We start from the raw sequence: 17,523 nt of genomic DNA, 5'->3' as shown, positions 1-17,523 counted from the left end.
AAGTCTGTCATGACGTTACCGGACGTCAAAAAAATGCAGCATCGTACTAATTAAACTGTCAACACATCGTCAATCACCCAAAGTCAAACGAGTGAATGTACCACAACCAATAATCCACTATGCTGTTCACCAGACACCTGGTTGCTACGCGTGAGACATCCCTAAATGGTTTAAGAAATATCAGATGCAGTGCGTCGGTAAAACACTACAGGCGCAGAGTAACAAACTTATAATTTGACTGGATATTGAAGTAAAAGCAGTAAACTGAATAAATTTGATTCTTTACTAAAAAAAATTGGTTGTCTGTAAAGTCAGTTTACGGACGATAGTTTAACGTGACCTCATAACAAAACATTGATGAAATGATTGCATAATTTATGAATAAAATTGAATCATTTTTATTTTAATAATAAAAGAATAAATACTTGAAATTATAGTACTAGTAATCAGATTTTTAAAATGCAAGAATAATTAACCTTTATTGCCGAAATTGTTGTTGTAATAAGCAATGAACACCACATTAACTTTTCACTTCACTTTATAAAAAGTCGACGAAACAGTTCACGTGTAGATGACTTGTAATTAATTTTTAAAACTGGCGTTTAGCTATAAAGTTTAAATATAATTATGAACAAGTTTTCATATAAATAAATAATCTGTAATCAAATATCTATCATCAATTATATTTATCACCATAATTTTTTAGTCAATTGTAACATAACCTATTATTACTGCACTCGCCGACAGCATAACGGAACACAGCGTAACGGAACAATGAGCGTAACGGGACACCGTGTAACGGAAAAATTTGCGTAACGGGACACTTTTCCGTGCGTGAAGCCGGCGTTCATCGATTAATTAGACATTGTCACGTCAAAAAAATCAAAAAGGATATTAAATGCACGATTATGGCTTTACACGTGCTTACACTGGCAACTTTATAGCTAGTCTTAAAACCAGTGGTTCACCACGCTACCAGTAAGCTACTAAAAACATGTTGCCACAAAACCAAAACATATATTGTGATTGGCAATCTAGGAGAGTAAAGTGAAAATTGTACATGCCAAGTGCTATATATAAATAATAATAAATATATATAAATAGTAATGATTATTTAAAGTCTGAAAACGAATAGTTCGTTAGACAAAATTACGTAACTTAGCTAAATGCAACAACAAAGTTCTCTCGACAAGGAAGTTTAAGTAATTTAATTTACAAAATGTCATAAAAGATTCGACTTAAATAAATCTTCGATAAAGTTAGTGCTGTTTATGCGTGCTTTTAAAACTACGCTGAATTATGTTGCGATTCACTGCTAGTTTCGGAGGCGGACGCCTGCTTGAAAATACCTGCAGCAGTAGCGTCTAAATTATAGGTAGCCAACAAATCACTAGATCCCATATGCCTAAGTTCAGTTATTTAAATATCACAAGACTGGCGGGTACTCCAAGTATAGTTCTGAATATGTACATGTGCTTAAATCACATAAGATTTAAACTTTACTAAACAGGAGTTCAGAGTGCGTGTTGAAACTCCTAACACTTTAAGAATGTGCATGACCTATAGATTTCGACGAGAGTCGGGGTACATCTAGGCCGCGCTCATGGCTACTCTACATCACACGCGAGTCCAATAGACTACAATAAATAACGTAGCACTATTGCAATAAAAAAGGGAGAGAATGTTAGTAGTTCCGTGCCCGTAATATGGCCCAGCGGTAGTGAGACGACTCCTTTAATTGCAAATCCGCTGTTGCAGTCCTCTCGCAACATCTCGTTGCCACGGCACAGGCAAGTTGCAGTAACACGCATGTGCGATCCCCTCGGGTAGATAGTCTCGCCTCAGTCCGATGTCTGTTCCGCCCGATACCGGGCGAACCGTGCAGCCAAAACAACTCCCAACGGCGCAAAGAGCGCCGCGTGCATTGGCAGCAGTGTTACCAACTCCTGGACACACAATCCCCCCAAATGGTACTTGAAAAACCCCCAGATGAAGCAAAAAACCCCCAAAAATTTAATTTAAGGAAAAACATTACAAGAACTAAACACTTTAACGGTTTTATCAACTAAACAGCATACGCACATGTAGGAAAATCACCTCACCTGTATAATGTAGTCCTATTTTCGTTGAAATTTTTTTATGCAAACACACAAACTAAGTCACTTCGAAACATTTTTAGCACTCAGTTAACCAAGAGTCCCAGGCCATCGGATCCGGATTGTCTGAATCATCTTCATTCAGTAGCAGAGTCAAGTAATAAGTTCTAGTTGATTTTTCCACACTAGATGGTTCTTTTGATGAACTTCCCCGTGAAGCTGGAGGGTCATCACCATATGCTGCCATCGTTCCAATTTTTTCCAGCACATCAGTTGGGAATGTGTAATCTTTGCAGCATTTCTTTTTACGTCTGAGTCCAGCACGAACGCACAAAATCGCATTTAGCATACCAATTTCCATTTTGTTTCTTTGGCGGTTTTTAACCAAATTCATTTGGCTGAAAACTCTCTCTAGCTCGCCATTGGACCACGGCAAAACAAGGAACTGAATTGCCAACTCTGCAAGGTTCTGAAATGGATTAATTCCAAATGCATTCCTGTAGCCTAGAATCTCTGCCCACAGTGCTGTAGTACTTGTCCTGTAACTTCCTGAATACAGTCCAGGGGCGTAGCCAGGATTTTATTTTGGGGGGGGGGGGGGATAAAACATTTGGCTATTCACCCACCCCCCTTTACGAAGTGGGGGGTCCGGAGGCTTCCCCCGGAAAAATTTGGATTTTTACATGAAAAATGGTGCTATTTTAGCAGTTTTCATAATATAACATTGAATATTGTTCTGCTGTAAACATTATTGATTTTGAATATTAAAATAACACAAATTACACAAACTCAACTCAGGTAAAAAAAAACCTTCCACACATTTCGGGAAGGGATGGATCCCTATGATCCCCCCCCCCCTTCCCAACGCCCCTGATACAGTCCTTTAGTTCATTATCAAAAAACCACTCTGGCCTGAATCGCTGCAAATAATTATGATCAACTTTTTTGTTTGGCATAATATAGGCTAGATTTACCTACAAAATTACATCACAAAAGACTGATTTTAGTTTTTGTTCACTTGCAGAATGCAGAAGAACACTGTAAGATTACTAGATAAATCATAAATAATGCTGAATTGTTGAACAACACAATAACAACAGTTTAGGAAACATGCAAACATACAGCAAACTTCGGAAATAAACATACATAAATATACATGTAATTCCCCCAAATTTCCCCCAAGATATGCGGAAACCCCCCAAAATTCCCCCTAGCCCCCAGATGTAAAATTTTGCCCCCATAAGCAATCAAAAACCCCCAAATCTGGGGGGAATACCCCTTAGTTGGCAACACTGATTGGCAGCACAACTCCAGTTCGACAGCAGCGCCTCGTTGCGGCCGGCAAGCAAAACAAAACATTCTCTACCGCAATTACGGTACGCACTGAAACTCCAGGCACAAGAAGTCTGCAAGGCGTCAAACTACGGCAAAATACTTACAAAATGAAGCAATATTATGATAACCAGCTTACAAATAGTATTAAAAGAAAATCAAGGAAATGTTGGGACGGAGCCGCTTTAAGGGGCCCGCCTACATGCAGTGCAAAGTATAAGCTGCAGAGGTTTAACAATTAATAGTTTTTATCGAAACTATTTGACATGCGATTACCGATTTCAGATATAAAAGAGATTAAGGTACCGGGCATGATCCTAAAGTTGTTTAAGATGTCTCAGACTTATAGTCGATTAGTAAATGCATGCCGAATAAGCCTAATTAGCGTATTTTCAGAGGCACGCCAAACTCACAGTTTTCATTGCTATTGCGTAAAACCACTTTTGGATAGTGCACCAATCCTTTCTCTTTCGCTGCGTATATAATTTGCACTAGGTCGTATGGTCGTAACGGAAAATTTTGAGAAAAACCGTGATTTCTACGACATGTGCTGCGCGAATGTTTTTCCCGGAATGTGGCGCCGCCACGGCCGCTTGACCTTGGAAGGCACGACGGGAGGAAGGGGGGGTCTCCGCACAGCCACTTCTTCCCATCCTCTTTCACTTGTGCTTCGCTCGCCCGGACTGAATACCCACCCCGGGCTGAGTACACGCGTATTACACAGTTGTGTAGCGGCCGAACGGCATGGGAATTCAGCGTGACTACAGGCGGGGACATAAGACAGGTTACGACTGAATGTACCTCGGAAGAAGAACAAAATTATTAAAGGAAGGAAACACAAATTGTGGGAAATAAGTAATATTGCATTATAAAAGTGTTATATTCAAATCAAATATTATATGGCTTTGTCAGTTACGTATTTATTTATTTTATTTTATGTGTGCCTATTAATATTTTTAATGGCATAAATTTATATGCAACTAATACTTTTAACCAAAAGATGCATTTCACCATTTTAAAAACGTCAAATTGAAATAAAGAATTTGACATAAAATGGAAAAAGCATTTTAAAAAATCTGCAATTGCGAATGAACTTAGGAATAAGAAGAGCCTTTGTGTTTATACATGTGGTTGGGGGGGGGGGGGTGTGTACTTGGTAAGCAGAATTTGGTGACAAAGCAATTAGCTAGTCTACAAACTGTTCGGTGTTTGCAAACGTGCTTAAGCATTGTAGTATTTGAGACAGTGTAAGTTTTATTTTGACATAGAAGCTTGTCACTACAGTCACAATAGTTTTTTGCCGGCTGTCCGTGGCTTACCGTGATAGTTTGTAGTGGGAACACCTCTACACATTTAAAAACTTTTATACAGCTAACAAGAATAATAAGAGTCATAAAAAGCATATGTTGCAACTTATTATTGGCCGTATGATTAGTACACACGTCTATGTTTTTCCAGTGATTCAAGCTAGAAACGTCAGAGTCTAGCAACATACGTGCAAGGGTAACACGTGGTTCTGGAAGTCGTGTCACCAAAACCTCTCTGCGCTAGCGTGTTACGCATAGCGGAAAAAAGTTATCGTTTGTGCATACTCGTCTCTCGTTACATTCTCATTAAGAACCCAAGCCTGGCAGTCGGACTGCATGCCTGAGTAGATTTTTGTCATTATAGCCTGCAGAATAAAACCATTTGGAAATAAATGTTCACATTTTAGTTTATTTTGCTTGTGAAGAGGCGACGTCGGGCGTTTCGGCGTCTAGGACCTTATTCACAATGCGCAGTCCGCAGTTTGTCAACTGGCATGCAGTAGGCGGCAGTCGAAGATAAATGGTTCCACAGACAGCAGTCCAGCAGTCGCCAGTCGAGCAGTGGGATCACATCGAACTTTATTTCGGACTGCCAGACCGCCAGCTGCCAAAATATTCTCACCAATCGGAACATCTCTCACGATGATGTTTAATAAAATACTCCCTTGGTCATGTTATGTAATTTTGTAGTTTGTAGACTAGCTAATTGCTTTGGCACCAAATTCTGCTTACCAAGTACACCCCCCCCCCCCCAACCACATGTATAAACACAAAGGCTCTTCTTATTCTTAAGTTCATTCACCATTGCAGTTTTTTTTTAAATACTTTTTCCATTTTACTTCAAATTCTTCATTTCAATTTGACGTTTTTAAGTGGTAAAATGCATCTTTTGGTTAAAAGTATTAGTTGCATATAAATTTATGCCATTAAAAATATTAATAGGCACACATAAAATAAAATAAATAAATACGTAACTGACAAAGCCATATAATATTTGATTTGAATATAACACTTTTATAATGCAATATTACTTATTCCCCACAATTTGGCGTTTCCTTCCTTTAATAATTTTGTTCTTCTTCCGAGGTACATTCAGTCGTAACCTGTCTTATGTCCCCGCCTGTAGTCACGCTGAATTCCCATGCCGTTCGTCCGCTACACAACTGTGTAATACGCGTGTACTCAGCCCGGGGTGGGTATTCAGTCCGGGCGAGCGAAGCACAAGTGAAAGAGGATGGGAAGAAGTGGCTGTGCGGAGACCCCCCCTTCCTCCCGTCGTGCCTTCCAAGGTCAAGCGGCCGTGGCGGCGCCACATTCCGGGAAAAACATTCGCGCAGCACATGTCGTAGAAATCACGGTTTTTCTCAAAATTTTCCGTTACGACCATACGACCTAGTGCAAATTATATACACAGCGAAAGAGAAAGGATTGGTGCACTATCCAAAAGTGGTTTTACGCAATAGCAATGAAAACTGTGAGTTTGGCGTGCCTCTGAAAATACGCTAATTAGGCTTATTCGGCATGCATTTACTAATCGACTATATGTCTGAGACATCTTAAACAACTTTAGGATCATGCCCGGTACCTTAATCTCTTTTATATCTGAAATCGGTAATCGCATGTCAAATAGTTTCGATAAAAACAATTAATTGTTAAACCTCTGCAGCTTATACTTTGCACTGCATGTAGGCGGGCCCCTTAAGCTTATGGCTAACTATAATCTGGACACGACGAAATCGATTAGACGTTGTACATCTTTCCAAAACGACAGAGTTAATGGCATAGGGTCTCAATGTAACGACAACATTAACACAACAAACTTGAATATGGCTGTCGGGAAATCTTTCAATACCAAATACGTCCATATATTGCAGTGTATAACGCACTAAAAAAAGTGTGGGCCCTTTATAAAGCTTTTATCTCCTGTTAACAGTTTGAAGTGCATAAGAACGAAGTGAAATAAAGTTTATTTTACATACAAAGAAGCAGTTTATATATGTTAGTAAGGGAATGAAAAATAATTATGCTCTTTGCTTTGCGAAGAGTTAAAACGAAACATTTGAAGCCACACTAAAAATGTGAAAAGTTACACACATGTAAAATCAAATTTAATTTTTCAGAATAAACATTTACTACCAAGTGGTAAATACATATTTATGAAATGTAATTTTGTAAGGTTTCCGTTTTGCATTCCGTCTAGCGGCACGACACGACGAAGTTAGAAATGGAATCTACTTCTTGCAGGCCGTCGGGGCGCGCATTTCGTCGTGTCAACGTCACAGTGACCTTGAATTTCATTGGCTACTGAGCGTGCCAGGTCTGTCGTGTCGTGTTCGTCGTGGCACTGCGAAGCCAGCTAACGTCCAGGGTGTCCACAGTTAGTACTTTCGTACTAGATCTAGTACTTTTATAAGTTTTTTAGTGGTCTAGTACATTTACGCTCAGATATGGTACTTTTTTCTTTTTAATATAATAATATTACAGTAACTCCAATATGTTTTATTATTAAGAGTAATTATTTTAATATTTTTAAAAACTATGGTTTTATGTGTGTGTGGTGTGATATTTAAGTTCAAGCATTGCAATGCCATAATAAGTTCCTAAATTGTTAATACCATAAAACATTATAATTTAGTACTTTTTTTCTTTCAAATCTAGTACTTTTTCTCGCCTAAGTTGGTACGAAATATTTTTTCCTTGTGGACACCCTGCTAACGTCTGTGCTCGGCTAACAGCCTGCTCACCGCGAGCGTTTGAACGTCACTGTGCTGCGATCGCATGTCCTCTCAGCCAGCGGAGTGATGCCTTATGCGCGTGAAAGTCAACATGAGTGATACTGTTTGCGCCTGTAACTTTGCAGGGTTGTGTTTCCGAACATACGTTCCTCAACAGAAATTGCTTCATTTGCCATTCCCTGCTACACATTAAATTTATGTCCCAAAATTTCCTTACATTCTGTAGAAATAGTATAAACATAGTGAAGCCACGCATTTTTTTCGTGCTTTATATTGTAATGCATGTTATATTTTTATAGGTATAATCAAATTTCTTGATAGTTCGAGTTCTCACTTAAATTTACTGAGGTCAATTTGAAACTGTGTTATTACCTGTCATTGTTGTCGATCCTGGAGTCACCGGCATGGAAGTAGCTCGGGTACTTGAAGCAGTTGCGCGTTCAAAAGCTGCATGCGTTGTCCGGTGCACAGTTGGCAGCGCTGTTGTAGCACGTGATCTCACAGCTGGCCACTTGTGAGGGGTTGGCTTGGTGAAGAGAACAGGTGTGCGGGCGTTGGTGCGTTTCGTGAAGCGGGTGGTGGGGCGAGTGGTGGGGCGAGTTGCAGCTCGAGTGGTGGGGCGAGTTGCAGCTCGGGTGGTGGGGCGAGTTGCAGTTCGTGTGGTGGGGCGAGTGGTAGCTCGGGTGGTGGGGCGAGTTGAAGCTCGGGTAGTGGGGCGAGTTGCAGTTCGTGTGGTGGGGCGAGTGGTAGCTCGGGTGGTGGGGCGAGTTGAAGCTCGGGTGGTGGGGCGAGTTGTAGCTCGGGTGGTGGGGCGAGTTGCAGCTCGTGTGGTGGGGCGAGTTGTAGCTCGAGTGGTGGGGCGAGTGGTGACCCTAGTTGGGTGGGTTGTAGCTCCAGTGACTGTATAGCGACGAGTTGGGGCAGTCGGCCGAGTCGTGGCGTGGTGCGTTGTTTGAGTGTCGATGGGAGAGAAAACCTGTGCGGGCTCAGAGCTGAAGAAAATCCTACCTATTGTTCCAGATGATTGATCTGTGGTCACCGGTGGTTCATACATAGATGCAGGGTGCACAGAAGGTCCTTCGGTCGTTAAATGAGATGGCATCCATGTTTGTTTACTCGATGATGCACTGCTGTGACTGTTTTCCGGTGTTCTTGATGTAAAGTATCTTGGCAGTGGTGTGTTTGTGTATGGCCCCTCAATATCCGATATTTTTGTAGGAGAAAACTGTGCAGGGGTTATAAAAAATGAAGGTGTGAATCCTGAATCATTTTTTAATTTAGTCGTAGTGGTAAGAGGCAGAGGAGGAATGGAGTAGTTTAGGGCTGAAACAGAATAAATTCATTAGTTTAGTACTATGCAATGACACACAATTTATAGAAAAATATGTTGAATTTATCTCTATTTTTAGGCTCAAGACGTGTGAGTACTAAAACACTAAAAAATGTCGTTATAATGTCTAGTCGACAGTTAGTTCAATAAAGATGGATACACTAAACATCACAGTTCAGATACTGAGAAAGGAAATCAGTCATATTCTACAATTGTCCAGTCCAGAACATTTCGAAATCAGGATGGCCGAGCCGGGATGCGAGTCCAGTCATTAACTACAACGCCACCGCGCTAAAAAGAGTAGATACGGAAATGGTTTAAACATAAGGCATATTGTACCTAATACAATATTTTTTAGGTTCTGCAGTAATATTGCAGTTTTATGCTTTTGTCTCGAATACTGTTCGTAGCACTAATAACAAATAGTACCTGTTAGATTTGTCATAATTAAAAATAATTTTTGTGTAGTAGACGATAAATAATATCACAATAGTAGTACATAATAGTATGTTCGGTGCCTGGGTTTCCGAAGAGGAGACCAGGAAGGGCTGGCCATCTGTGATTGTGACGTCACGGCGGCCATCTTAGATGACCTTGACTTTGACATTTGACCTTAACATTTTAAATTTGCCAAAAATTGCCAAAAATGACTCAAAATTTGTCAAAATTTGTCCCAATTTCGCCAAAATTACGGGTTTTTAGAAAATATTCTCCACCGAAAAATATGAAAACAAAATCGCAAAAATATAAATTTCCTTATTTTGAGGGAAAAATTCTCGTTTTGAGGTAAAATTTCCCGCTTTAATCCTCAAAAATGCCAGAGGCTTAAAAAGTCCTCAAACCAACTTAAATTCCTCATTTACAAGCCACCCTAAGCCCTCGAGGTCATTACCTTGACAATTAGGATAAATATAGCCACCATTTTGAATTGTTACGTAACCATTTAAATTTAGTTAGGATCACCATCTTTAAAATCTGTAATTATTATCAGAAAATTTTGGGGAAAATTTTAAAATTTATAAAAATTTAATTATTAAATTTTTAATAAAAACATTTGCCATTTTGAAAATATATCATAACCGCCCTTTTGAAGTTCCGTACCGGTAATTATTATCGAAAAAAATAGGGAAAAATTAAAAACAAAGTTGTATACAAATTTATAACATTTTAATTAAAACAGCACTTAAATCATGGCGTCCTGGGTTTTAACTCGGCGAGAGAGAAAAAAATGGCAACAAATCCTTTCTCCATGGAAACCACCGACACACTGACCTCCGACCACTAATGCAATGGTATATAATATATCGCCAGCTAATATGACGTCACGTCCGCATTCTTGTTTTCGTCTGCTGGAGGCTGCCATATTGGATCATACATATCGGTTTTGTATGCTAGAGGGCGCTACAGTTATGTTAGGTTAATGTTCACCCATTAAAGTGTAGTGATTATTTATTGTCAGTGCACCCGCCTTCTTTTCAGCCATGTTGGCCACCATGTTGGAAATATGTATTTATTCAGCTAGAAATTAGGGGAAAAATTCCCAAATTCCAAAATACATCAAAATAAATAACAATTAATTAGTTGAATGATTCGATCGATTACAGTGTTTGTTTGGATCCTTGCTAGATCAAAAAATTGTAATTTTAAGTAACAAAACTTGCATACATAATATTATGGTGGAAAGTCCTAAAAGCAGATTAGGTTCCTAGTCTACCAGCCTCCAGTAAGCCTATGATGACATTTTGGTTGGCCGTCTTGGTTGTCCATAATATTTGACCTAGAAACTCGGAAAATATGCCAAAATCATAAAAAATACTAATTATTGTACTAATATATTCATGTCTTTGCTTTGATACTTGGTGGATGCAGACAGTTAATTTAATTAAAATTCCCACTTAAGTGACATTTTCAAGAAATTAAATACCACAAAAATTACAAATAAAAAAGTTAATTACATAAATTTTACACTACTACAGGGACACATTGCTAATGTTAGCAATATAATAATCATTTAGTTCTGCATTGGCTTGAACTAACTAATTCTTATCCCTAATCGGTTTACTCAAGACAGAGACCAGCCAGATTTTTTCACCATATTTTATTAAATAATTTTTTAAACTTGAAATTACAATTTTTGCATTGAGCGAGGATCGAACCAAAGACGGAATTCAATCAAATCAATAATTATTTCAATACAAATTTTTTTTGATTATTTTTGGAATTTTTTTCTGAATTTCTAGCTAAATAATTGCAGATTTTCTAAAATTGTGGATTCCAAGATAGCGGCCACGGATTCATCTAAAATGGCAACGACCTCCTGATCATAAACCACCATAGACGAACACGCCCGAACATGGTCAAGTCCTCACGATTGGTAAGCCACAACTGAGTAAAGTAAGCTACCAAGCCGTAGTCCCACAAGAAAGAAATTGTGCCAGTTTTCCCTGTTTCCATCTACTACTGAAAAAGATAAAAATAACAAGGGTTGATAGACACAAAATATCATAACTTATTTAGTAAGTATACTATCAAATCCATTATAATTTTTTGTAAAAATTCTAATTATCTAAAACCTAAAGCTGAAACAATTTTTGATGAAACTAAGTATTACCGTAAAAAACAGTGGTTTTAAATAATAAAAAATATCATTACGTCATTACTATAAAATTAATTCGAATATATTTTAAACCATCTTAATATTATTTAAACATTGGTTCAAAGCAAATTTTTATATGACTACGTATTGTTGCAAGATATGAAAAATAGTAATTGAAGGTCAAAAGTATTCATAAATACCATTGTAGGCATAATATGAAAAAGATATCTAAAGCTGAATGCATTGAGTTAAAATCATTCGAAAATGATTTGCTACATGGATATGAGAAAATGTTTTATCAATCATTTTGGAATGTCGGAAAACATATGGGATATCATGTATGTTAGGTTCTTAAATTGTTCCAGACGTTTATAGAAACTTCCAGAACGTTTTCGGAATAAATAGGTACTTAGAAATCTAACTACTTCTGTAGGCTTCGCCAAAAGGAATTTTTTGTATATACCTTATTCAAAAATCCACTTCTCAAAATTTTCTATGGGATCCCTCTTCTAGGTTGAATGGAATTTCGAAGCCCGGGGCGAAAAAAAAAAAAAAAAAATCCGAAGCTTTTTCTTTAATATCATCTAATATTTTAGCTTTATTTCGATATAATACACATGTATGTTCTTACAACAATAAATTCATATTAGAACTAGAATAAAAAAAGGCTGTAATTAATGTCTAGTTAAACTTAATCTTATTTGTGTGCCAATGTGAAAAAAAAGAGAGTTTAATAGATGTCTTAAACACATGCTGTTTAAAAATCCGGAATGCTATGCTGGTTTTTTTTACACGTAGTTGTATTCGAATGGTGTTTAATACCAGTAAACAAACCTTCATTTTACAAAAAAAAAAAGAAAAAAAAAAGAAAAGTAGGGAATGAGGATGATAACATAAGTATGTGGTCGAAGGCCACGTGGAATGAGTCAAACATGGCGAATCAAACAAATTCACGGGGTAAAATCTTTGTGCAATTTTTTTGAAACCGTTGCTGGCATTATTTGTAGGTCTTCGTTGCAAAATAAACTGTTACTAAACTGATTTAGTATTCTTTTTTCTTGGTGTATAAGTTAGTAACGAACTTGTGTGAAACCAGCCAACTCTTACCTCGTATGCAGTAGATGTGGAAGTCCGAGCAGCAGGTGTTGCTGTCCGCACAACTCGCGTGACAGTCGCACGTGATGAGTTCTGGTACTTTGCTCGTGGTGAGTTCCGTGGAGGCAGCGAAGGCAGTGGTGCTCCTCAACAAGTACAGTGGCTCCCCGCACCGTCCTCTGCAACTCTGGGGATTCTTGATGCCATTCTCGCTGTAGTTACCTGATTTCATTTCAGCCATGGGTAAAGAAAACACATGATTAGTAGGTATATAATAGCTCAGAGTGAAAAATTGGACAGTAAAAGAAATAAAATACGTAGAGAAGCATACTACAAAAAAAAAAAAACAGGCTAAATGTTCAACGTTCAGCATTTAGGGCTACCTTGTCCTAAAAATAAAAAAAAAACTTGCTGAAATCAAGTTATGTTTACCAAATAAAATTTAAAGCAATTATTTGTAAATTTAACTCTGATGTCATCAATTATTAAAGAAAAAGAACATATATGTTTTCAATCAAATTGAGGAGTTATTTTTATGTAAACCAAATTTCAAACAGCAAACATGAAAACAATTTTCTATATATTTTTAAACGTAAAAAAGTAATTTCGGTACAACGTAGATGTGTTATAAACCTAACAATCATCTAATATAAGCAGTTGAATATAAAAAAATATATTAATATGCCTACTTACAAAATAGGTATAAAGTTTACTTAATAATAAATTTATATTTATTCTAACATTTTGTAATGTACAATAAACATTTGTTACTTTGCAGGTGTGTTGTTGCTTCTGTAGTAGTCAGACTTGAGAAACGGTTGCACGAGGGTCCATTTTCAATTTCCACATCATCTATTGCGATGTCACTCAAAAAACTCTCTCCTCGTACACCTTCTATAACAATCTGCACAAACATATGACACACATCACCAAAAATATTTTACCGATAATTGTAGTTTTCAGTTTTATGTTGAATTTTATATACTAACATAGGTATGTATGTATTCTATTACATCTTATCCAATTTATAAGTTTATAGCCTATGACTTCCGGACAGACAGACAGGCACAGCTACTAAAAAAGATTCCATAATTTTTGCATTAAGTACCTTAAAACTGCATGTATAGTAATATAAAAATACACTTCATGTATAATATACTAAAAAAGATGATATATAATTTGCATAGTATTAACTTTGAATTGTTTGTTGAACATGTAGTGTCACACAGTAGGGCAGCTGCAGTTCCTGAAGATATGCCTGCTTTGTTTACGGATGCAGAACCTACCACAACAAATATGTCTGCATTATTCTGAGTACAACTTTTTGTGGCTGATGTTTAAACTGGATGGCAACATCCTTTCAGAACCGAAAAAATATAGAGCATAGACATTTTTAATGCTTTCACTTTCTCTGGCGTGATTCGGATATGGTTGCAAAACTGCGACGTGTTCTGGGCGTAATGTACGTTCTGCTTTGGAGACAGAATCACTGTAGAGAAAACAACTTTTTCTTAGTTATCTGAAACAAAAGTCACGAGATAACGAATGTTACCATAGAAATCTTTTATATTTACAGCTTGTGGACATTTTTTGATATAAATTTATTGTTGGTATATTTAAAACTCTAAAATGTCTTATGGTAGTGACCTATGAATGTAATTTAAGTACCCTTTCCATTTTAAGCTATCACCAGAACTTACGGGAGTATTGGGGATGTTCCGGGCGAACAATTACGATTGCAATGTACGCACAAGCTGTAATGAAGTGGGAGTCTGTTGAGTGGCTGATAATGTATTGATTAAGTTTTTTCAAAGTTATCTTTAGAATTGTGTGATACAATTTGCAAAAGTTTTATTGCGAGATTCTGTTTAAAATATTTTGTTTAGGGAAATAAATTATATTATTATTTTGTATTTATATTTTTCATTTGTTTCAGATAAATAATTATATTATTTTGTCAGAAATCTTATTAATTTTATTTCAAGCAATGGCTTTTAACGATCCTTAGTTAAGTGTCAGTAGTTTTCTTGCGCAAAGAAACAATTCTGAACAGTTGTTGCGACTTCCATACACATATGTTCAGAACCTCATCTAACGAACCTGAATACTAGCTCTGGAGTCATGGACTCGATTTCCACCTCTATCATGGATCAAGCTAGTCCTCCCGCATATGACAGGAACGTAAATATTATTTTTAAAAAATCTTCATCAAACATCTGTCGTTCTGAGGCACAAGCATGTTTGAATATTCTTGAAATGAACCGCTGAACACAATCAGTGGTCGTGAAATTGAATTGAAAGAACATTATCGCACGCTGGTCCTGATATACGCCCAGTTCAGTTGACAGAGTATTAAAAATGTTCTATGTTGAAAACCGCTGGCGGTTTTGTTTATTCTATTGTCATTTATTTACATTAGAATTAGATTAAGCAGGCTAGAAACTTTTTATATATTCAGAAATATAACAGATTCGTCTTGCTTGGCGCGTGCCTGCAGGGTAGTAGCTCATTGAAATGCTGTTAATGCTGTGGGGAACGATGTTGAAGTAGATACTATTCAGTGCCTTAGAAAAGGTTTACTAAAACTTGAACCAGGCGAACAGCATTATGGTTCAAAACTAATGGAGGAACTCAACATAATTGCTCTTATTTGACGAAATAAATTTTAATATATTTATGAGAACAAAAGCTTATTTTTCTACGACGTGAACGCAATTTTTTCCGGCTAAATCCTACAGTGGCTGATTCAGAAACCTTATAACAAGGAGGGGGTTAGCCCTGACGTTGAGGCAATAATAAATTGTTTTCCAATTTTTTTTCTAGAAAACATAATACAATTTTATCTTGTGTATATTACAGGTACAAAAGTTCCGCTTGGATGCGACTCTGAATTCTGCGTTCAATTAGAATGTAAAACAGCACCATGAGCTTAGTTACACCTTTGAATATATATCCTGTATATAAGTCGCCAGCCCAGGTTAAAATTTCTAATACGGTTTTGAGGTAGTTGGTTAATTCACCGCCGCAATCACCACCATCTCTAGGGTATCGACTTGTGGTGGTCCCTAGCGGACAAGTGTCGAACTCTTCAAACACCCCTTCCCCTCCCGTAGAACGAACTTGAGCTGCAGTGAATGATAGATGGGGGGTGCGGGGAATGACAGCGGGCGACAGTGCTGCCCTCTAACGTGTAAATAACAACTAAGACGATACAGGGCGTTACGGCAGCGCACTGCAGCGGCGAAGTTCCCAAGCTGCTCATCATGCGCTTCTGAAAAACGTAGAGTAAATCCTATCCACTCGCGACGTCTATACAATATATATATTCAAAGGTTACACATAGTGAATTCATTCTAAACGCAAAACATTGCAAATAATTTGGTTAACTATTGTCACGATATAGTATCTAAAATGATATGCACTTATTTAACTGCAATGCACATAGAACCTCATTTATTAGGGCTGTATTATTCTGATAAATTTTACATTTTATTTATTCTAAAAGCTATCATAAATTTGCAAATAATGTCCCATAAAGTATAGTATTCCAATCCGTTCTTATTACAGAAGTAAATATTTTTACATTTCATTAACATAGTTACCTGGAAAGGAACTTCTAATTTGCTTATTTTGAAGAATCCTTCAAGCCAGACATCTCCCTGTTCACCTTTCTTTTGGAACACAGGCTTTAAGTTTTGTATCTTCTTTCCCTCTGGTTTGATGTACACGTTCAAGGAACCTTAAAGAAGGCCGATTCAGCAAACACATGTCACTGAAGAGTGAATCACTTTCAAACAACTTTTCAGTGGCCAGTGGGCCATTGTACTGGAGTTCCTTTTGAATTCATATTAGCTTACTTAATATGTTTCAAATTCAGTTTGTTTACAAACTGTTAAATATTACTGCAAGAAGCTACAAACACTGAAAACTGAACATCAAGCGTGCATATTTATAAAATAAAGACGGTCTTCGGTGTTTAGGGCTTTATTTCTAGCAAAAACGATAAGTCTTATATGACAAACTGTTATATTAATTCACTCAGAAGACTGCATTTTGAAATAAAAGAGTGTATCAATAGTAAAACTTCAGCTTTTCCCGCAATAGGCCGCTGAAAATAGGCTCGCCCACTTTTAAGGTTGGGATCAAACTATCGACCTTCACCGGCGTTAGGGCTTAGTGATTATTGCTACCAAAGAAAAGTTTCGATACATACTTGCTTGCTCTGGTAACCATAATGATCCTTACAAGAAAAAATGTGGACGGCCGGGGTAGAAATTAACACTACGGACCGTCACCGACACCCATACATTCTACACCTGATTACTTAACTTATCTCACAACTTTTGTAGTGATCTTCGGGCCATATGGAACCATCACACAGCGTGAAATCATTATATTTGAGACAGCCGTAGCAGAAGTTGTTGTTACTTATTTATCACAGTTCAGAAGATAGTTTATATATCATTCAATGGCAGTCTTTCAGGTAAAATAATAATAAATTACTCCTCTAGTAACGCTATGGATGGTTATATTTATTAGTGGATTCACTGTTAGTATAATTCACATAATATATTAACTCAAATAGAGATCAATATCACTTACCAGTAGATAGTCCGTACATGTGATACCAGAAGGTGAAGCAGGCATCCTCTGACAGTTTCGGGCTGTAAACCGGAGAGTATATCCTTGTTTTGCTGCTCAAGCCACGTGGAATAGACGTCTCCATGTACAAGTAATATCCTGTAATTGTAAGTTTGAGCACTGTATTAAAATTTTACATAAAATAATAATTATTATTGAAGTTATACTTATTTAGGTACGTTATGTAAAAATTATGAAAGTGAATTTTCACGATACGCGCGCAACATGCAACAAAATTTTCACAGAATAAAAAAAAAAGGCTACATGCAAGTAAAAATTATATATGTGTTTTTAAATATTATATAGAATACTGTACCTTATCATTAAATACTTTCATTTATTTTGAATATTAGTGATATAAATTGTGTTTATAAACTTTTTCAACTGCATT

At 37.1% G+C, this 17,523-nt stretch overlaps 1 protein-coding gene across 1 annotated transcript in view; it reads right to left on the bottom strand.

Moving 5' to 3' along the window:
* The window catches only part of LOC134531717 (mucin-2-like), a 70,059-nt gene that overhangs the window by 3,381 nt on the left and 49,155 nt on the right, over nucleotides 1–17,523 (bottom strand). The window contains exons 5-9 of the mRNA XM_063367550.1: nucleotides 17,094–17,231; nucleotides 16,094–16,230; nucleotides 13,263–13,395; nucleotides 12,504–12,713; nucleotides 7,843–8,793 (exon numbers count right to left, since the gene is read on the bottom strand). Of these exons, the coding sequence (XP_063223620.1) occupies nucleotides 7,843–8,793; nucleotides 12,504–12,713; nucleotides 13,263–13,395; nucleotides 16,094–16,230; nucleotides 17,094–17,231 (1,569 nt within the window). The remainder of the gene's footprint in view (nucleotides 1–7,842; nucleotides 8,794–12,503; nucleotides 12,714–13,262; nucleotides 13,396–16,093; nucleotides 16,231–17,093; nucleotides 17,232–17,523) is intronic.

The sequence above is a fragment of the Bacillus rossius genome, chromosome 5 (genome assembly GCF_032445375.1).
Source record: "Bacillus rossius redtenbacheri isolate Brsri chromosome 5, Brsri_v3, whole genome shotgun sequence".
In the NCBI taxonomy this organism is placed as follows: domain Eukaryota; kingdom Metazoa; phylum Arthropoda; class Insecta; order Phasmatodea; family Bacillidae; genus Bacillus; species Bacillus rossius.
The sequence above is the reverse complement of the archived record's forward strand: the minus strand, read 5'-3'. Positions and strand labels throughout refer to the sequence as shown.